Source organism: Micropterus dolomieu, linkage group LG22 (genome assembly GCF_021292245.1).
Source record: "Micropterus dolomieu isolate WLL.071019.BEF.003 ecotype Adirondacks linkage group LG22, ASM2129224v1, whole genome shotgun sequence".
Taxonomy (NCBI): domain Eukaryota; kingdom Metazoa; phylum Chordata; class Actinopteri; order Centrarchiformes; family Centrarchidae; genus Micropterus; species Micropterus dolomieu.
The window spans coordinates 30883323-30905770 of NC_060171.1; the positions used below are offsets into that span (position 1 = coordinate 30883323).

A 22448-nucleotide genomic window follows, 5' to 3' on the forward strand; every position below is an offset into this window, starting at 1 on the left:
AACCATTTTCTTTTTTGTTAGGATTTAATTAGGGCCATTATTAGTGTATTCATTAGAATTTCAAATAGTAGGCCTATATAGCTTACCACTAGTATAATATTAATTCCAGTTACAGCAGTTTCATTATGGTATCCTCCCTACTCCGTCTCAGCTGGTCGAGAGGGCAGACAAGAATACTGGCAGCTTGTGAGCAGTGCCAGTACACAAGAAAAAGTCCCAGTACGCCAAAGAGTAATATGTAAAAGTGCCGGTACTGGTCAAAGCAATGCAAAAAGGCTCACAATAATTGCGACTGTAGAGCAAAATCCCGGACATTTTGGGTGATTGAGAAATCTCGGCCAGATGTATTTTTAAGCTCCCAGAAAGAGGACATATCCGGGAAAAAGAGGAGATGTGGTCACCCTACAGAAAATAACTTTCCCAATCCTCTTTTGAGATGACAGCTTACTTGTGTTTAGTCTGAGAGCATGTGCGAACCTGAAGAAGTCAAATACAAAGGTGCACCACATTTAAGGGAGTAGTTAAACATTTTGGGAAATAAACGTATTCTCTTTCTTAATGTGAACTCTGATGAGACACTCATGTTTGTACACTAAATATGACGCTACAGGTAGCAGTCACTTAGCTTAACTTAGTTACATACATTTCAAGATGTTAATTACTGAGCTTTAGAGGTGAGATTTTGTTACCCTTGGACAGAGCCAGGCTAGCTGTTTCCAGTATTTATGCCAAGCTAACCAGTTATTGTACTTCAGATTTAGCATACAGACATGAGAACAAAAGCACAAATAAGATTTTGTTTAAATGTTTAACTATTCTATATCTGGTTTAGATGCGGCGTTTTCAGTCACATGGTTGTTTACACAAAACAGACGTTCAGTGTTCTTACATGGCAGTGTCTCTGGAGAAATAACACGCATCACCACGAGTGACTTTACAGATGATGCTAAAAGGAGCAACAGCAAGGACGCACATCTGGAGAGGAATGATGAGTGTGAGAGAGAGAGAAACCAGGCAATAGGGCGGGCAGCATGCAGGATGTCCACTCTGACTCCAGCTTCATCTTCGTCACCAACAGATGAATAGATGGAAACAGATGTTACCTTTCGCTTTCCTGTCTGCCACTTCCCATTACCTCTGCAACATGTGTGTTTGTCTGTGAGTGCCTGTAAGCATTTTAACTTTCCTTTTCTGCTCTCGTCAGCTCTCTCGGGGTGAGAAAAGACCCCTGTTTCCATTTTCTGCTCTCTTGTTAATTAGCTCAGCCGAATAAATGTGTGTGACAACTTAGAGATGGCTTCCTACTGGCCTTTTACTCTCAGACCAGGTCATCCATGTGCCATGCTTTTAAACCTGACATCACTCAGTGGTTGTATCACTTTGCTGATCACTTTTAAGTAACCTCAATACAACCGGGAGCAGATTACACCAGCTTCACTCAGAGTCACGGTGAAACAGAGGTTTGAGTGTCTTTAACCTCAGTAATGCCATGCACAGAATGGGGCGTGGCTCAGCAAATACCCGTCTCTGACCAATGAGATCGCTCTGCTAGCTACCTTGACCAGGGTAATCATTTTTTCATATATTTAGCATACAAAAAGAGATAACTACACAATAAAGTAAGGAGGATTACAACTTAGAAAATATTTTTTTTGTTTCACTGTGTCTCTAAAGGTGCAGAAACTACTCCACCTGTCAAATTCATACTCCAAAACAATATGGCAGCATATCAATAACAGGTCGTAACTGCTGTTAACTGGCGTCAGCTAGTCAGCTCAGTTAGCCGTGCAGCTAACTTAACAGTCCTATTAGCTCAGCTTGAGTCTGGAATGGGCACCAGAGCCTGAGTTGGGCAAATGGGAAGATAGTCTGACGACAGGGAATACTGTACCCATGATTTACAACGGCTCCCACCAGGACTCTGACTCCAGGAACAGAAAAGACATGGCGGATTCAAGCGGAGACAGGAGAGGCATCAAGCGGGAAAGGAATGAGAGGGAGGTCGGACATCAGACATCAGCAACAGAGTATAGAGCCAGAAAATGTTCAAATCTAACTCGTGAATTAAGGGTTTACTTCGATCAAACGAGAGTTGGTGATTGTTGTAACAGTGGAAAGAATGACTTTTTTGTTTTGTTTGAATAGAGTGTTTCAACAAGGCAATTACATTTGGCAAAAAAGAGAAACTTGAATACAGAAGGTGTATGGTTTGATTTTTCCTGTTTGAAGGAAAATTTTATTTATTGACATTTTGTGAGTTTATTTTGTTTATTTATTAGACTAAAAAAGTGCAGCTGTTGACTGAATGACTGCTGCTACTAAAATTTCACATGGTCAGTAAAATCAATGCGCAACTGATGTTAATGATTTTCACCTGCACACTGTGCAGCATGGTTGTCACAGTTGGTCCTGTGACAGTTGGAGGTTGCTTCCTTTGTTTTCTTTTCCTGTGGTGTTCTGTGGACGTGTGTGGGAGCTGGTTGCCCGGCAAGGCTTCACACCTGTTGCCAATCCTCATCTACACCTGGTCTTAAGATGTGGGGCTCCCTGAGACTTGTTGCCAGATTATTCCTAGCCATAACTTGGTTGAGTACTTCAGGCCAGCTTGTTTCCTGAGCGTTTAGTCTTTTTCCAGTGTGTCTCTGCCTGAACCCAGATTAATGTTTTTTGTTTATCTCCTTTTTCTAGTTGCTGAGTCTGGTGTCATTTGCCCTGCTTGGAGGATCTCTAGGAGAGCGGATTGCCCCTGCCCAGGACTGCCTGCCCCTGCTCACATCTCACCCACTACCATTTTGTACTAGTCCTTTGTGAATAAACTCTTTACTTTGACGGGCTTTGAGTGTTCTGTATCTGCACCCCGGTCCTCAGTCTTACTAAAACCTAACAATGGTAGCGCTTACCTAGCGTCCTATGCTCATTCTTCAAAGGACAGCTACATGATAGGCGGCAGCGAGTGGAACAGAGAAAAACTATGAGCACTACTCTGGCAGTAAATGTAGAGCGCAGGACACAGTGTGCCCATTAATTTAAGTTCGACGTTCGTTTTCCTACTACTGGGAATGTCACTTAGCGCTAGCTAACATCTCCTCTTCAGACTGCGATCTGGAAGCTGAGCAGGACGTTGTTTGGCTGCTAGTTCAAGTTTGTTTGTTGTCATTCATCCACATATCGCGTACACAAATAAAATGCAGTTTCTCAAGGCCCATGGTGCTCAATAAAAGATTACAATAATCAACTTACAAGACAAGACACAAACATCTAACAACACTAGACCAGACAAAAAAAAAAAGAAACGGTAGTTACGTACTGTAACTCCAGATTCTATGAGTATAGGTGCAGCCCTCTAAGGCTATCGGACCGACCCATGTGTAATATTCGGGGAACTGGATGGGGGGCCCCCAGCTGTACAGAAGCCCGAGAGAGTAATCACCCGTGACCGAAAGGAGCTGATGATGCTCTTAGGCATGAATGCAGGATTGGGGCACAGCCGTCACTCTGAAGCCTGAGACACAACGGAGCAACAGAGAGGGCAGCCAAATCGCTGACCCTCTTGGCCAATGTCAGAGCCACAAGTTCAACAGTGTTCAACAACTTCCACAAAAGGAGCAACAAGATTTCACACACAGCTTTTTTCGACCCATAGCTTACCAGTGGTCCCCTCTGACCGACGAGGGTCAGCAGCAATGAAACCGGTTGCTAGATGTCATTAGGCACAGCTAATGTGGTCCAACGTGGACACATGGGGTCTCCCTGGTCGGCTGATCCAGGGACAGACCTCTTGTCGGCTAGACGTCAGCTTACCGTTAGTTCAACCTTAGCCTGATGGTAACATCCTTGTAGCCTAACGATCGCTTGCCTCGCCGCAGCAACATAGCAACGTCGAGGCCGGCGTCACCGGAGGTTGGAACAGGGGTAGCGTGGAGCCGCTGGAGGACTCCTGCTCATCTAATAGCAACAGGTCTGCTGCTGCTTCTCTTCGGGGGAGAGAAGGTCACAGAACGAGCAGCGTGAGCCGGGGGTGAGCACTCAACCAGCATGCTATGGGTCCGAGGCGCACTGAGCATGGGGGATGGAGGTCCCCCGGCAGATCGAAGCCCGTGTCACGGCTAGAAGACATCACTCTTCTTTTCCGAAAATCCGGAAATCCACTGCTCTTTAGACAGCTCAGTGCTGAAGAAAAATGGGAACCGAAGGCCAGGTCTCACCGTTGTATATATACAAGGTAGATTGTTACAAATACTTTGCTTTTAAAAATACCAAGTAGTCAAACAGTGAGAAAAATACATCTTTATCCTATTCGTTTTACAATTGCATTGTAGCACTCATAATTGTAATGAGAAGCCATAGAACTTCCCACCCTTGAGGTGACGCACGGTGATGCATGATGATGCATCGAGATATCGAATCGAATCGTTGACCTGATAATCGTAATCGAATCAAATCATGAGACCAGTGAAGATGCACACCCCTACTCAGTAGCAGTACATATCTCGGCAACAGAATGCACAGACAGAGCTGCCAACTCTCACGCATTGAGCGTGAGACTCACGCAATTGACACTTTTCTCACGCCCTCAAGCCATACATCAATTTTCTCACGCACTAGAAAAACTAATGTAGCCTGTATTAGCATTGACTCGGCGCAATTACTCTACACCCAGCTAATGCGACACCGTTGGACGCTGTGACAATCCTGTCAAGCGAACCCGATCTTGCACAGTGAGTGGTAGACAGTTTGTGATCGGGTAACGGAGCTGGTAGAATTTTGCAATAGTATAAAAATGTAGAATCTAAAGCACAGCCTTGCACTGTTGGTAAAGTGAGCTGCACAAAGCTGCTGAAGTTAACACGGGTGGATTTGTGGTGAAGTGTTTTCAGTTAGTTTTGTTTTGCACAGGTCTCATCTATACAGTCCCAAACGGGATCTGTGTCTGTCTGGGATTCTATCATATCAGCAGAGCAAGTAATGAACAGCAGATTATACGGCGGGGAGATTTTGAAAAATATTGTGAATTGTGATTAAATGATGCCGTTATTCTCATAAATATCTTTCTGGAGATGTCACAATTATGTGGGATGGATGCAAAAAGTTTTGAACATTCAGTCCAGGAGTTTCTAACTGAATTAAAATGAATTAATTTATCCTTGAGGGGTGAAGGTGCCATATTTAAAGAGGAACTTCCCCAAACAAAGACACAAAGAGGAGGGAAGACTAAATCATGAAAGAAAAAGAAATACAGAATACTTGAAAGCCATACACCTACTGAATTATATTCTGGTACATTTTAGGTTTTAAATTGTCACCTGTTGCCTGAGTTTTGTGTTTCCATTGACATAGGAGGACCCCCAGACTCCCTCTCTAAGTATGTAGCTCCTCCAATGCTAAAGAAAAACCTACACTCTAGCTTATCATGAACAAGCCTCTAGAATTAAAAGAAATACAGTCTCTACTTTTGACACATAGACTCTGGGGGGAAGACTCCCCAATACATGGTTTGGTCAGCATTAAGGCTATCATGTCTGAAGGTTGGCAAGTATCCTGATCACATTGATCTGACCATGATTACTGACTTGGCTTTTCATCTACACATACATGTGGCTGTGGCATGCAGGATTAAAGACTGATGACCTCGACCCCTGCGGTGGGATATGACACAGAAGGCCTAAAATGAACCAACCTCCAATACCGAATCTCACTCCAAACTAAATTGAAAAGTTGGCAGCCCTGAAGGGAGAAGAGAAGAAGAAGAAGAGAGAAGCCAAAATGTAATAGATAAACGTTGGTGTTAGACAATAGGGTGATGACTTTGAAGAAAAGGCGTCTGTGTGTTGTAAAGTAAAGGCTCAACTCTCAGTTAACGTTAGCTGCCGTTATGTTAACATTAAACTTTGCATACGGGCGATGCTAGATTTGGCTTCGTGTTGTAAAGGAGTCACTGTTCAGTTAGATACTAGTCAGGTACTATTCGGTATTTGGCTGCACCTGAACCAGAGGGGCGCAAAGGGTTGAAAGCAGTCTATGTTTGAAAGGCAGAGAGCAGAGGGGGGAGCAGCTGCAGCGTCCTGTCTGCCCACTGAGGAGAGCCATGCACCTCCAAGTAACGTTTCTATTCTATTGTGGGGTTCATCAGTGGGGATGATTGATTCAAAGTACATATTTAGAGTGATCAATAATTATTACACTTAGTAGAAGTAGCATTCATTGAGATTCAGCAACAATCTGAGGTGATAACCGTGTTTGATCAGTGTGCACAGCGACATGTCTGAAAAGGACCTTAAGAGGTGGATGCATTATTCGGCAGGACAGATATTGTAGGCTACCTGCAGAGATTTACATCCACCTTTTTGTCAGCATATATGAGCGTTATCTCCCGTGAGGTGCATGCAATTCTCTGCAGGCATGCAGAACTCATGGAGACAGACATGGAGCTGGGTTGTAACTAGGGCGATGCTCCTGAGTTTAATAGGTGTGTGAGCCGCTTCTAAATTTGTTTGGGGGATAAGAATTTGCAGTTTAAGCTGTGTGTAGCAGACGTGAAGGTATCAGAACCTCAACAAGAACCGATCACTGGAAGAAATAAACATTAGTAACAAATATCAAAGTGCCTTTCTCTCTGAACAGTCATAATTAAGACAATAATCTCACACAGCGCTGTCGACATCAGTCACATTACTCAAATAGCTAGCGTTACCATCATCTGTAACTTAATCTAATAGGAATCACACTAGCTTACTAACTTTGACTAGTCTCGTAACTTTAGTTATGCTTCAAATTGTTCGTTTGAGAATACTGATTCATGGTAACTGTTAATGTTAAATCCCAAATTTCTGCAAGTCTTCACAAAATCTAGAGTTGCAAATGACCACATTTACAAATTAAAAATACATTGACCTTGTGTAGTATAACCCAATTAAAAGATAAATAGTTATCTAGAGTGTTATATAGTTTCAGGTTAACTTACCTCGAGTGTAAGCTAGTAACGATATGGCCACAAGCTACTATCCAAACATGCTGGCCCGGAGGTTTAGCCGACAAACCAACAGAGTAGCATATAGCATTAGCTCTTTAGCCTGAGCTAACTCCTTCTCGCCGAGTTAGGCAGGCATGGTGTCAGCAACCCGTCACCTCAGATCCACCCACAACCCGCCTCTTTATCCATTTATGGTAATCTGGGAGTCACATGCGATGACACGCTGCCAAGATTGCGCCGACCAGCTCCGTCAAATTTTGAGTTTCAAAGCGGTCTTCAGAACGCTATGGGTGATGTAATGGACACTACGTCCATTTTTATATACAGTCTATGCTCTTGTCCAGTCTCTTGCTCGGTCACTCTCTCTTTTTCTCTTCCTCGCTTGCTCCGATATCTTCTTCGGTCTCTTCTTAGCCTCTGCCATGATATCCATACTAAGAATACCATGCTAGCTTTTTTCGAAGAAGGAGCAGGAGGAGCACTGCCAGAGCCCTGCAAAATGACCTCCAGCAGGCCACAAATGTGCATGTGTCTGCTCAAACAGTCAGAAACAGACTCCATGAGGGTGGTATGAGGGCCCGACGTCCACAGGTGGAGGTTATGCTTACAGCCCAACACCGTGCAGGACGTCTGGCATTTGCCAGAGAACACCAAGATTGGCAAATTCGCCACTGGCGTCCTGTGCTCTTCACAGATGAAAGCAGGTTCACACTGAGCACATGTGACAGACGTGACAGAGTCTGGAGACGCCGTGGAGAACGTTCTGCTGCCTGCAACATCCTCCATTGTGGCATTTTGTTGGGGGGCCGCACAGCCCTCCATGTGTCCCCAGACCTGAATCCAACTGAGCACATCTGGGACATCATGTCTCACTCCATCCACCAACGCCACGTTGCACCACAGACTGTCCAGGAGTTGGCGGATGCTTTAGTCCAGGTCTGGGAGGAGATCCCTCAGGAGACCATCCGCCACCTCATCAGGAGCATGCCCAGGCGTTGTAGGGAGGTCATACAGGCACGTGGAGGCCACACACACTACTGAGCCTCATTTTGACTTGTTTTAAGGACATCAAAGTTGGATCGGCCTGTAGTGTGGTTTTCCACTTTGATTTTGAGTGTGACTCCAAATCCAGACCTCCATGGGTAGATAAATTTGATTTCCACTGATAATTTTTGTGTGATTTTGTTGTCAGCACATTCAACTATGTATAGAAAGGAGTATTTAATGAGATTATTTCATTCATTCAGATCTAGGATGTGTTATTTTAGTGTTCCCTTTATTTTTTTGAGCAGTGTCTTAACAGCCACCATATCTGACAAACCATGTTATAGCCGATGACACTGCACAGAAGTGATGGGCATATGGAAAAACTGTTCGTCAGGAAATAGTCAAAGCATACTCACGCTAAAATCACAAATGGTCCTTTTACATTTCTGTTTATTTACAGGTTAAACAAACAGCATACAGCGTATCGTTAGTTTCCCCAAAATAATGAATTGTACATTGTTTTTCTTTTCAAGTTTTGAATGTCACTTGTAGTGTGGATAGGACATGAGATTGATATTGATCTTCTCATCTCACTGTCAAAAATCTCTTTTCAGTGATAGTTTGTCGAAGAAGTGGGAATCCTACATTGAGTTGTTGCTAGTTGCAGAAATAAGGTCAACCCTAAAAGACTGCAGCATTATTGAAAACATTTCTTTGCCAAATTTATTTTTGTATGTCATTACATCACATCAAGGTATTTCCAGAGCAACTGCTACCGAGTTGGAGAACAGAAAATGTTTTGGAGCCTGCACTTCACAATATAAGCCAAACTAAACAATCAAGTCTTGTGATGTATTTTGGTCTCCAGACATGGCAGGCAGCAGGGAACACTGTCACACCAGGCGAACATGTCAAATAATTCTGACATGGTAGACTTTGTGATGGCATGAGGCGTCCCAGACACTGAAGAACTATTGAGTGTCAATCCAGTGCAATTCTTTTGTTTTTGACTCACAACATAAGTTGAAACCAGCATTATGGAGCTGAAATTATTTACTTTAATCCTTTTCCATGAAGGGCGGCTTACTTTCTTATAACTGGAAAAGCTTGTTCCAGATATTTTATCACTCTTTCTGCCTACAATTAATCAAATGCAGTGCTGCCAATTGTTTTAATTGGCCGAAGGTTATTAGAGTTGCCGCTAGCATTCATTTGCCCCTAGCATTTGAGAAATAAAGTTGCCAGTTGGCAGCATGAACAAATGCAGCAGGTACTAACCTGTTCTCTGGGATTGTTAAAACACATTATGTGAAATGTAGGAAGCCACTAACAACCAATAACCTAAATATAACTGCTGGATGCACTGAACATTATAGACAATGACATACTAAAATAAATCTTTAATATTGCTGTTACTTATATTGGGTCAAGTACTTCATTTTAATATATCTTAGTTCAGGGTGTGTTCCAGCCTTTTATCAAAAACAAAAATCTGATTCCTTCTGTTCTCTCTAACTTCATGCCAATTTCTCAGCTTTTCTGACTTTTGGAGAGAGTTAACATTTTTAGATAATTATGAGGTATTTATGAAAAGTTTTAGTCTGGTTTAAAACCACAACATAGTATTGAAACATCTCTTTTAAGAGTTTTGAATGATCTTGGAGCTTTTAGACCTGACTGTTGCTTATGACACTGGACCATAGAATCCTTTCATCGCCACTTGAAAAGTGTGCAGGCATCAAGGGTACTGCCCTCAAATGGTTTCAGGTAATACCTGACAGATAGGTGTTTCTCAGTTTACCTAGGCAAATATTCTTCAATTGCGGCCCCTCTTACCTGTGGGGTCCCTCAAGGCTTCATTTTGGGCCCTATCCTCTTTTCATGGTATATGCTGCCCTTGGGCTCAATTTTTAAGAAACACAATATTCCTTTTCATTGTTTTGCTGATGATATACACATCTCTCTGCCTATAAAAACTCAGACATCTCAGTCTTTCCATCATTTTGTTTGGACGACCTGACCTATTAGATAACCCTGATGGTACTCTTGGCCCTTTAACTTCTTACCTGGACTCACTTCTGAATGTGTCTCAGCAGTACATGTACGACTTTCCTTCTCAGTTTGAACAGACACATCTCAGCGTTGATGATGACAGCAGTTGCACTTAACTGAGAGTTGTAGTGCTGATGGCTAAAGAATGGCGTCTGTACTACGTGATCACATGGTGTAACTAGTTACAATAGAATGTATTCTTGGTATGTCCAACATATAAATTGTTGTTTTTTGTACTTTGTATGGTTGCTTTGCCAGTGTAACAGTGAATACAATGGACTAAATGTTTAATTGAGCCATGTGCATTGTCATTTATTATATTATAATTAATATTTATCATAATATGTAGCAACAGAGGAAAGGGTATATGAAATATTGGTTGTATCTTGCCATCTATGATGCTAACTTTTCATTTCTTTAGTGTTCTTGATGTGCATTCTCTCAAAGATGAGTTACTTACCTAAATGGATTAGTTTTTGTAGGTTGGTGCATTTTATTTTGTATGATGAGTAAAAACTATCATAGAGAGCCAACGTCATAAGCCTCTTTGTTCGAGCCTTTTATTGTGGTCAGCCTAAGGCACACCTGTGCAATACCCATGCTGTCTGATCAGCATCTTGATATGCCACACCTGTGAGGTCGATGGATTATCTCAGAAAAGGAGACACTTACACAGATTTTGACAGATTTGTGAACAATATTTGAGCGAAATAGGCCTTTTGTGTACATAGAGAAAGTCTTAGATCTTTGAATTCACCTCATGATGAATGGGGCAACAACAAAAGTGTTTGTAATTGTGTTCAGTGTATCTTTAATGCTCTTTTTTATCTGCTGGTGTCTCTCTATGTAAATGTATTATTATTATATAGTCCATCATTGCTAGCCTCATCAGATTCTTACTTAATGCAGGCTGACATAGCAGAACAGCAGCTCTGGCCCTACAAGCTGTTTCTGCTTCATTATTTATGACCTGAGTCGCTCACTCAGTTGTCAGTTTACATTTTATAGACGATGTGGATTTAGACACATTCTGCCTCGGAGTAAAAACCAGTCTAAATAAATAATATAACTGACATGCTCTATAAATCATGAGCTAAGTGACTTGTTACTCAGGGGTCAGTGCTCTACATAAGCTATGATAAAAGGTTAATGATAGAGGGGGGTCTAATGTGGCACTGCTGAAGCATGTGATGCAGTCCTGCAGAAAGCTTTTGTATGGATGTTGATTTTTATTTTAGCTGTGTCAGCCTTAGGGATAGGCAATGGACACAGGAGAAATTTGAATCCTCGGAAAGTGTATACTGAATCTAAAAATATGTGCATCATGTGTCATAGTGTGTTTACTGATTTGACAGCGTTACGACTCTGAGAAGGAGAACGACTTTTAACACTAATCGTGGCAGTCAGGCAGTAAGGACTAAAGTAGGCCTAGTTGCCTCCATGAGCTGGATGTCACAGCCACTGCTTCAGCTCCAACTGCAGACCGTGCTGATAAGTGGGCCCATAATAATAAAAAACTAATTAAATAACTAATTTTCCTTTGTTGTCACATTTTTCAAACAAAAGTTATTTCTTTATACTTTAACTTTGCGATATATAATGGACACAAATAGGACTTTATTTTGATTTAATTAGTTCAGTTTAACATTGTCATTCCTGGACTTCCATAGATGGATCAAATGATCTAGTGAGGAAAGATGAAGATCGCCTGTGTACACTTCATAGACATCTCCCTAATCCAGTATGTACCTGATGAGAGAAGCCCTTTAAGAACAGAGAAGGAGGGTGAAGTGTGGGTTTAATTCTCATCACAGTGGCTGATGGGTAAAAGGTGCTGAAACGTCAACCGTGCAATAGAACATAAAGAGAATATATCCTCTTCTTTCTGATATTGTCATAATAATGATAAAAACATTTATTTAGGGCTTCATTTTCACAGCGGATGAACTGCTGCTGAGGTGTTTTAAATATCCAACTACAGAAATTAAGCTACATCTGTCACCAGCTGTGTGACCGACGCGTGTCCCTGACCCTGGGGCACGCACACGCACACCCATAGCTTAAAAGGGCAAGTGAGAGCACGACTGTATCTTTCTCATTTCAGCTGTTTACTTTAAATCTCAAATTTGATGACGATCAACTGTCTAAAGTGTGAGTGTGAGCATCAGTCGTCCCTCTCCCTTCGTCTCCCATCAGATCTGTCATGACATGAACAGAGAGTTCACTAGGTAACGTAGACGAGTATAGACGGAGCACTAAAAGGCTAAGCTGCCACAGCGTCCCTCTTTTGAGTTTTGATTTCATCCTGATGATGAAATGCTTGTATTGTTTTTAAAATAACGCCAATGACTCCAGCTGTGTGTGTGCTTTGGAGGACACACAAACCTCTGGAGCGATCACCCTTGATCACAATCCACCACACACACACACACACACACACACACACACACACGCAGTCCTGTGTGTCTCCAAGCTCTCATCAGGGATTTACTCAACACACATCTACACGTGCACACACACATTCACACACTATCCTCTTTTATCCAAGCTGGACAGCTGTTTGTGTATTCATCTCCTCAGCCTGAAGCACTCAGTGAAACTCATTTATTTAGTTTTAGCTGTGTGTTTGTAAGCCTTTGTTGTGTTGTCAATCTTTTTTCCAGTTTCATTATGAGGTTTTCAGTTCATTCTACATAACAATGTTGCATCATTCTTACGCTTCCTTGCCTCTGTAATCAACCAGACACACAAAAGCACACATGCATAAATACTGGTGTGTTTGTACACACACACACACACACACACACACACACACACACACTGTGGAACTGAGGGAGATGACGGTTGAACAAACAAATGTTCAAAAAGAGCTCTGAAATCTACATAACTTGATTTGCAATCTGCATATCAGCGAGTGAATTTGCTGTTGTAGAAGCCATACAGCAAAAAGTGCATTTGTACTCATGCTTAAATGATTATTTGAACAGTGTTGATATGAGTAATCTTTCAGGTCATTTATTAAGCAAAAAATAAATGAAATAGAAGGATTGGCTACTTTTCTGTTTCGTATCATTTTAAATAGAAGAATATGGTTTGCATTAGGTGTCAGTGGTTTGAGGGTGAACCCAAACACAGGACACAGACAGGAAGGTGAAGTAAAAGATGGTCCACGCTGCGTTCCATTTACCTCGGAGGACGGAGCTCAGGACCTGCGTTGGACGCGTTTCATTTGCCACTCGACACGACATGTCAAGGCGACACAGAAAACGAGCTCTGAGTACAAATGGAGTGTACTTTATTCAAACAAACTTGCAGGGATGTTATGGAATGGAAGGGTTGGATGGCTGGCGATGGCCTAGAGTTGAAGAGCGAGGGTGGATGGCGTGAGCAGGCTTGAATTGCACGAGAGTTTCAGACGAGGCAGGCCGGCAGATGAGTGAGTGATCCTAAAGCACAAAGGAAAGTGTGATTAGCAACAGGCCATACTAAGCGCCGCTCCATCACAAAAGATTAGAGAACACTGTTAACTGGCGACGAGTGGGAGTTGAGCCGGGTGATGAGCTGATAACAAACAGGAGCTGAGAGACCACACCTACACAAAAACGTACTCTTAAGGCGCTTTCACACTGCCTGATTTTCTGGGAGTATTGCCAATATGCCGGCTCGCTGGGCTGTATGAAAGGTACGGGGGTCAGATTTGATTTGCCTTTGAGCCGAGAATGTTGGTAGTAACAGAGCCAGAACGATGTCTGTGTGAATAGCCACAGCCGGCATGCCGTAACAGGTGTGGCGTTTTTGGCATATGTCTGCCTACAGATTGTTACAAGTCACTGTCTTTTTTTCACAGTTTAACCCGGAAAGCCAGATTGCTATTTGAAAGCACACACGTTGGTTAGTATGAAGGAGCAAACGAAGCATATTGACACATTCTGCATTTGCTGCGGGATCTCTGTATGAAAGCGGCTCTCGACAGAGACAGGTGGGAGCACTGGGAGCGCGAGAAAACACAAGACAACTCCGGGAGACACGGCCGTGGCCATGAAATTAGGATTGGAACGATTGACAATTCACTCCCCAATAGCCGATTGATAAAAATAATCACAATCGACAATTAAGCGATTTTTTTTTGCCACACAACTACCATTTTACACCAACTTGGACAAGCTGTTACATCTGTGGCTGACACTGGTCATTAGAAGCGCATTGAAATTATTTGTATCTCAAACATAAAAGCACACACGCATTATTTGTGAAGGGCACACAAAACACATCAGTGCATGCTCATCAGTGAACACGTATATATCTATATATATATATAGAGAGAGAGAGAGAGTAAATGCATGTAGCTAGCCACTGGCTAAGTCATGTTACCACTCAACTGATGTTCAAACACCATGTTTACCCAGCAGCATGTGTTTCCGCTCTGGTTATATAAATGGCAGTGTTTATGGTAGAAAGATGTGAGCATCTGCTGCTAACTGGCCCTCATACCACCTCACACTGTTTCTGCCAAACACAACACCGAGGGGTCCAACACACACACACACACACAAATATATTCTAACAGGGTTGCGTAACTAACCTTATTGCTCTCTCTTCCTGTCTCTTTATCTCTGTTTGTCTGTATTTATCTCAGTCTCTCTCTCTATCTCACACACACAGTGTTTGTTGGAAGAATCCCCTGCAGCCTAAATGTCAAGTTACATAAATTCCAGTGTTTTGGCTCAAATGAATGGTCTCACACTGTCACACTGCCTACGCCAAGCATGGCACCAGGAGGTCAAACACTCACACAAACAGCCCATGTAACTAATGGCCATGTAACAATAGTTTGTTTTGTTTGAGATACTTCAGTTTTTCACAGAGAAAAAAGGTTTGCAGACATACTGAGCACACCTCTGTTTTCAGCAGAGATGTGGTTGATGCTGTAATAGTGGTTTCTATGGATGCTTCAAGTTTTCCCTCTGTGAAGACTGGTCATTGCTGGTGTGCATTGTAACTGACATAAATCTAAGACGACAACATCATCTGTTCAATGTAAAGGAAGCTCTTTACATTTGACTTGACAAGCCTGTAGGGTGTAAGTGTTTCATTCTCTGTAGATTTTTGGTGGAGTAGTACTTTTTTCCCTATGCCTTTTAGGGTTCACTGTACAAATGTTTGACCTTTGCAGCAGTCACGTGTTCATGTTAGTAGGTAAGGCTAGCTGTTTTTTAATGCTAGGCTAACCCAATCTTGACTCTAGCTCCTTACTTAAAACACCAGCATAAGAGTGGTATCAATCTTCTCATCTAACAGATGAAAAAAATATGTGCATTTCCCAAAATATTCAATTAACGGTCATTTTGAAAGTACATGTCTCTCAAAGGTTGTGGAGCTGATAAGAAGAAAAGAGGGATGAGGCAAGCAGAGAGAAAGAAAGTTGAGAGAATAATGGGGAGCCTACTGGTATCAAATGAACGTGACAGTGTAACTGAAGACACAGGAGAAAGTGGGTGTCAACTGCCTACTTGGATCGCTCAAACATTTACAAGAACAAGAACCTGGAGTGATTTAAAAAGCAGTCAGTGTCGGAATGATATGGATGGCATCAGATGACAGCAGACGTATTGAGTGACACATTTACATGAGATGGAGATCTGCAGGCTGACAGTCGACTGAGCTGTGAAAACGTCTTACCTGCAATTAATTGTAAAAGTTTGAATCAGTCACACTTTGGTATTCGTTGTGTTCCCTCTGCAGCCACACAAAACATGTCAGCCTGTCATATTCAATATATAAATATGTAGAGGATAGTGAAACATTTGTTTTTTCCCTCGGGTTCACCAATACTGAAGTCTTACTGCATCCTTCAGAAATATACTCATACTCATATTTGTATATTTCTACAAACACACACTTACATTTTCCAGGAATTCCCTCACTTATTCTCATAACGCTCCGACCATGTTTGGTTAACGCTGATATTTCAACTGCTTTCATCTCTTACTCTTTAAATGACAATGCAGCTACTCTCAGTGGTTACACATCGGCTGAAAGTGTGATTGCTTTCATGTATTATTCTTTAGCTGAAAGTTCATCTGCTTTCAGTGAGTACATTTAAAACCGACTCCTCAACACACAAAGCAAGATGGCGGCAGGTTGACTATGTAACAGCTGTCCGGGGACTACAGATGAAAAATAGTCTTTTGGCTAACTCTGGTGCATTTACGTTAATGTTTTATTAATGTGCACTGTCCCTGCTAAATTAAACTCCAGCTCTTCCAGAGTACCATAACTTGCTCATCAATCTTCCCACACTATTTTCGTCAACTGCTTTCAGTTCTTACACTTCAGCTAGAACTTCAACTGCCATCTTCTTTGAGTTTATACACTTTTTATACGCATTACTTTCAGGACTTCAACTTCAACAGACACTTCCAACTTAATGTGTCACTAACATGATGATGATGACTTCAACTCCTTTCAGTGCTTGTTCTTCAACTGAATGACTGAACTTCAGCATTTCCATTTAATCTTAACTCACAAGTTATTGTTTTTCGACTGCCAATTGAACTTTAACATCAACTCCTGTCAGTATTTCAAATGTTTGAACTGCACATTTTTAGCAGCGAGCCCACATGCATTTAGATTTTTTTTAGTTCTTACTGCATCTTTCAAGAGAATACTTATCCTCCTGTTTGTATATTTCTACTTCCACGCACACACTTTTTAGGAATTCCCCCACTGATGCTCATAATGCTCAGAGCCTGTTGGATAAACACTCGCTACATCTGAGCCTTTTCTCTGTAGTCATAAGAGCATTTCCCCTGTGGATGTGGATATAAGGCTTATTCTGTAGACACAGGCTCTGGAGATAATGCTATACAGGCCAAATGAAGCTCAGAACACCAGGGTGTGGTATAATCATCAGAGAGATCCACTGCCGAACAAGGAAAGCTGGCACAAAATTATAACCTTTGTTAGGAGACATGTCTGGAATTCTCATGGTCAGACTGAAGAGACAATGGCTGAAGTAGGTTTGACTTGTCAGTAATGTTGACAGTTAGAGAAATGATTTATTAGCTGGGTTTGCCTAAAGTAGTCAAATTTAGGTATAGCCTATCCAGTTTAAACACACCGGAATCAGCCTGTGAAATAAAAGGAATATTTAAGTTTATAATTGTGGAATCTAAATTCTTCTAACCCCAATACAATAGAGTGAATGGAGCACAACCTGTAAAACCCCAGAAAACTGTCCACGGTGAGCTCTGTGGCTTACCCAGAGTCACCCGGACAGTGTTTCTGAAAAGGGACGCTGCTGTTAAATATTTAAAATTTAATTTATCATTGCTGCAAGGACCACAAATTTGATTCCATTATTAATTTGAGAAGATGCAAAGATCTCAAAGACTGATACCGAACAATCTGCATTGTTAGACACCAGTAGGGGTAAGTTAGAAGCTATGCTTTTTGTAATGTGGGTGAACCGACCCTTTAAGACACCACCTGAGGAACATGTGAAGGTATGTGTTACTGAATGGCAACCTGAGCTGTATAGCTTTGCTCTGTACATTCAGGTCTCTGTTTCGTCCTGTCATAATTAATGCAGGAGTTCATGCAAGAGGGATCAGGAAGCAGCAATTAAACACAACTATGCATCAATATTCACATTCACACACACACACACACACACACACACACACACACACATACACCTTCCACTGTTAAATGCTGTGGCCTAGAGGTATGTAAACTATCTTTCCATCTAAAAACTACACCTAAACCTGTGTGGGTAAAAGATGTTTAGTCAAGGGGGGATGTTGCCTCTTAGCTGAGGTGTGAAAACACTGAGAACTGCTCACACATACAAATACTCTCAGACACGTCAGTCACGCTAAATAAAGCCATACAACAAGCCAAATAGGTTTTGCTGTTTATTTCAACACTAACAGTCGTGTAATTATGTGCTGACTGGTGTTAGGATGCAGCCACAGTGCATCTGAGTCCTCTTGCAGTAGCCTCAGAGTTGTTGATCTAGAGCTATCTATCTAGACAAAGCAGGCTGAATGTCATTGACGGAGAAGCCCAAACTGTCCCCGTTCAAGCGACATAAATTAGCTACACACAGGTCATTTTCCTATTTGGATACAGCTAACAGCTATCAGTCTCTTCTAGGTGTTACATGTACAAGGTTATTGACTCTCACCATTTTACAGTTAGACAAAGTCAGCCATGTAAGATTTGACATCACAACAGCCCAACAAATATACAGAGTAATTCAGATGAAGGATGATCTCAAAATAATGTATTCGGGTAGCTGTTGTTTAATTTTCTTTTTCTTATTGTCTGCAGTTCCTGGAAGATTGTGCCAGGAAGCACAGCTAATACTGCGTTGCAGCAACTATATCCTGGATGTATAAAGTGAACTGAGTCTTAAAATAGTTCCCCTTAATGTCACAGCGTTCAGAGATGCAGGGACTGTAGGATTGTGGAATGGGGTCGTTTCTCCCAAAAGCATTTTACAATCCAATCTTACAGGTGTTCTCACAGATGGAACGAAACATGCAGGCCTGGCAACGTCGTTCAGAAATAAAAAGGATGTGTTTGTAAGTGTAACGATGAAAATTTCACATGTTTTTGGACTCTCTGGCCATAGAGCCATAGATGTTTAGTATAAATATGTTAATTAGACAAGAAACATAAAATCTGAACCACAGTCTACTACATTGTAGATATCTAATGTACAGACTCACGTTTATATTCCTGGTGTGCTTGTTTTTGTTACACAATAACTTGTATCATGTCATAAAGCCTCATTCTGATAGAGGAAATAATTCCTTGACTTGAGCCTTGATGTAAACATGGGGTTTTTCTTGTCTGCTTAAATTGTTTATGGATGACTAAGGTGCTTTTCAGGGAAACAAGCTGTCATCAAAAGAGCCAAACTAATGCCAGAACAACAATCAATGCAACGATTGAAAGGGGCAGTACACTAATTTTACACATTAAGTTCAGTTCACCTGTCACGAGGAGTACTACACAACCTTTATAAACAGATGTATAATATATTCTGTTGCTCTGGAGGGAGCGCTCCAACATTTGAAAAAATAACAATATAATCTGTGTTTATCTAAAGCTCTGACTTGAAACTAAATGTTTTAACAGAAAGCCCATGTTAAGTTCTGCTTTAAGCAGGCTGGAGGGTCTAATTAAAGACCCAGTTGCATTATGGGAAATCAATGTATGATCCAGTGTTTTTGAATCTTGAACCTTATGGGGGCTAAAAATCAGTCTCGGTCACTGCTGCTTCAATTTCGACCTTTATTTTTTAATCTGTCTCTTGGGAGTCCTCCACATTAATTGAAGTGAAATATTAAATTGCTGGAGTAGGCTACCCCTTTAATCAAGTGCCCAAAATGAATTTGTTTTGGCTCAGTCCTCAACTCTCTATGGCCATTTCACCAGGAAGATACCACACTGAATCGACTTTTTACCTGCTTTAAACCAGTGGTTCCCAACTGGGAGTTCGGGACCCACCCAAAGGTGGCCAAAAGATAAATCTGAGTAAGCATAAGACAATGAACATGTTTGAAAAGAACAAAATTATGTTTATTTTTTCCTTTTTCTGACCTATTCAGGCTTCTATAATTTTTCTAGTTAAACAAACTGAGCAGGTAAAAATCTCAGCTTGCTTGAAAAGCTCACAGCTCATAGAAATATGTAACTTTTGATGAGGGGTTACGAGTTGACTTGTTTTGAAGGGTCATAAGCCAAATAAGATTGAGAACCACCGCTTTAAAGACAATGAAACAGCCAGAGAAGAGCTGTGTCGACAAAAAAAAAGAATCAAATGTTTCACGTTTAAATCCAACCTGTAAAAGTTGACCACAGAGAGTAGATGACTTTTTGTGCTTTAAAGACAGACACTGTTTCTACTGAGGACAATATCAAGTGATCTACTCCAGGGATCAGTGTTACAACTGAAATTCTTAAAGTCTGTAGTTGTCTTTTCTTTTTTTTAAATAGTGTTTGGATAGTAATGAACTGAACTGAACCAATCCACCTTTACCGTGCATTGGTTTTATTGAAAGAGCTTTCATAGCTGACCTAACTGTACTTTACTGTGCATTAAGGTACACTTTACAATCACCTTTTAAAGGAAACCTGTCTGTTCAGAGTGTCTATAAAATAACACTCAGCCTTACTTTTTGGTTGCTTCAGCAAAAAGTCAGACTGCATCCTGCCAAAAAGCAAGCTGTTGTTAACTGTAAACCTGTGATCAAGAATGCCTTAGTTTACCATTAAAGACTACAGATTATAAGTGGCTTATTATAATACTCCTCTAGGCTATCCCTCTTAATACGTGGTACTTTGTTGACTCTCCTCCTGGAGGTCAAAGGTCAGCTATGGATCAGCATGGCTTAGCAAACCTCTCTACGCATGCTGTCCCTCTTAGCTTATTGTGCAACTACATATAGGAATTATTGCTATAGAATTACAGTGCCCGTACTGAGGTGCATTTTGAGTAAGGAAGAACATCTCCCAGTATTGCCAATACTGATTCTCTGCCCCTGAGTTTGTGGCTTTGAATTGCATAGAAGTCCAACATGCTTCCAAACAAAGTGAGTCTATACCAGTGACTCGCACACTGGTGGGTTGTCAGAGTCCTGGCTGTGCATGGAGCTCAGCCCTGTGTCTGAGTCCTCGTCGTTTGTATTGCAGGCCTTGGACAGACCTCTGGCCTGCTCCACCCAGCCGCTGCTCTTCTCTGCTGATGCTGGCTCAGCCTCAGTGCTCACTGCACCCAGCTCTGCCTTAGTATTATCAGTCAGTTTGGTGTTCACCTGCTCTATCTCCATGGTCTCAACTTTGGCCAGTAAGTCCAGAAGTTCACTCTCCTTGGTCTCCCAGAGCGCCAGACTCAGGTCCAAGTCTCCCCTGATGGCGTCCAGGTCTGTCTTCAGCCGCAGGCCGATGTACAGACTGGTGTCCAGCTGCGTTTTGATCCTCTCCTCCTCCAGAGAGAGCTCGTTCTCGGACAAACTTTCCACATCTGGTTCCACAGCTGGAGCGGCAGACGCGGCCAGACACACCTCCTCCGCGACGCTGTCTGTGTCCTTCGCCGCCTCCGCTCCTCTCTCCTCCCGCCGCCGCTTCATCCACCGTCGGTTGAGCTCCTCCTGGATCTCCCCGGTGATGCTCTCCACGAGCGCCTCGCGCTCCGTCAGCTCCTCCTGCAGCCGCACCACCTCCTCACACCGGCGCGCGTACTCCTCGAACTGCGCGAGCGCCTCAGCTGTGCACCGCGTGTCCTGCCGCTCCGCTTTGCGCTTACAGTCCGAAGGAGCGGAACCCTCCGAGGAGGAGTCCACCATGTATGTGTCCTGCACATAGTTTACTCCGTGTCTCTTGATGCGGTCGAAGTGCACTTTGGCCTCGTACCGCTCGATCTCCCGGTCCAGCTCCTTGATCCTCTGGATCTGCTGGCGGATGGTGTGGTCCTGGGAGATCACCAGGTGAACCAGCGTCTCCATCTTCTCCACAGAGCCCTTATCTTTAGAAACAGTCTGCTCTTTCTTTTTGTTCATCTTATCCAGCTTCCTGAAAGCCTTCCTGACTATGCGCCTCTGTTTCTCCTGGGACAGGTTAGCGGCAGCGGCCGCGGCGGTCCAGCAGGTCTTGGCGGTGCCCTTGAGCACCCCGCCCGGACCGCCGCTCTCCCGGCTCTGGACCACCCGAGCCTCGGCGCTGCGAGGCCCGTTGTTGGGCAGTGAAGCCTCGTTCTTCACCAGGACGAAGCGGACATTCTCCTGCTCGTCCCCCCAGGCGCTCCACAGCCGGAGGATTTTGGTCTTGTTGGGTAAAATCCTCTCGAAGCCTCTCCATTTCTCCACCACGCAGTAGGACTGCGGGGAGCCGGACAGCATAGCTGCAGAGGCGCCCTGCTGCAGGTTCTGGTCCTCCAACAGGACTTTGACCACGTCGGCGCAGGTGGTTCGCTTCGTCAGTCCGGAGACCAGCTTCTCCTCCCGGCAGACCCACACAGAGATCTTCCCCTCCTCCGGCTCCATCTCTGGCTTAAATCCAAGAGCAAAAAGTTTCTGCAACGTAGCCTGTTCTCTCTTTGTGGCAACTCAAAAAGCAAAGGAGACGAAAGTAGTCTTTATATTTCTGACCACATTTGAAGTTGACTTCAAACTTAATTTGGCCTACAGTGGAGAGAGTGAAGCAAAACATTCATCCAAAAACTAATTCTCTGTCCCGTCGCTGTGTAGGCCTGTCAGCTCCCACTCTAAATACGCTCAGAGGTCCGGACATATGACATTGCCCCCATCCATTCATATTTCCCCAGTGGTCTGCTCCCGGGATGCCTACCGGGACCTCATCCCTCTCTCCCCGGCAGATTGATCTCAGCCCCGCGCGCTGCTCCGGAGAGGAGAGGAGGAGAGGTGCGTCC

The 22448-nt window shown here is 42.8% G+C and overlaps 1 protein-coding gene across 1 annotated transcript; it reads right to left on the reverse strand.

Moving 5' to 3' along the window:
• Positions 1–17912: 17912 nt before the first annotated feature.
• Positions 17913–22448, reverse strand: rassf10a (Ras association domain family member 10a). Its single transcript, XM_046037890.1, has one exon. It carries the CDS (start codon positions 22060–22062, stop codon positions 20620–20622), a length of 1443 nt encoding a protein of 480 aa, XP_045893846.1. The 5' UTR covers positions 22063–22448; the 3' UTR covers positions 17913–20619.

What these genes read in the sequence shown, in the direction of transcription:
- rassf10a (XM_046037890.1), bottom strand. Translation starts at nt 22,062, where the DNA reads ATGGAGCCGGAGGAGGGGAAGATCTCTGTGTGGGTCTGCCGGGAGGAG.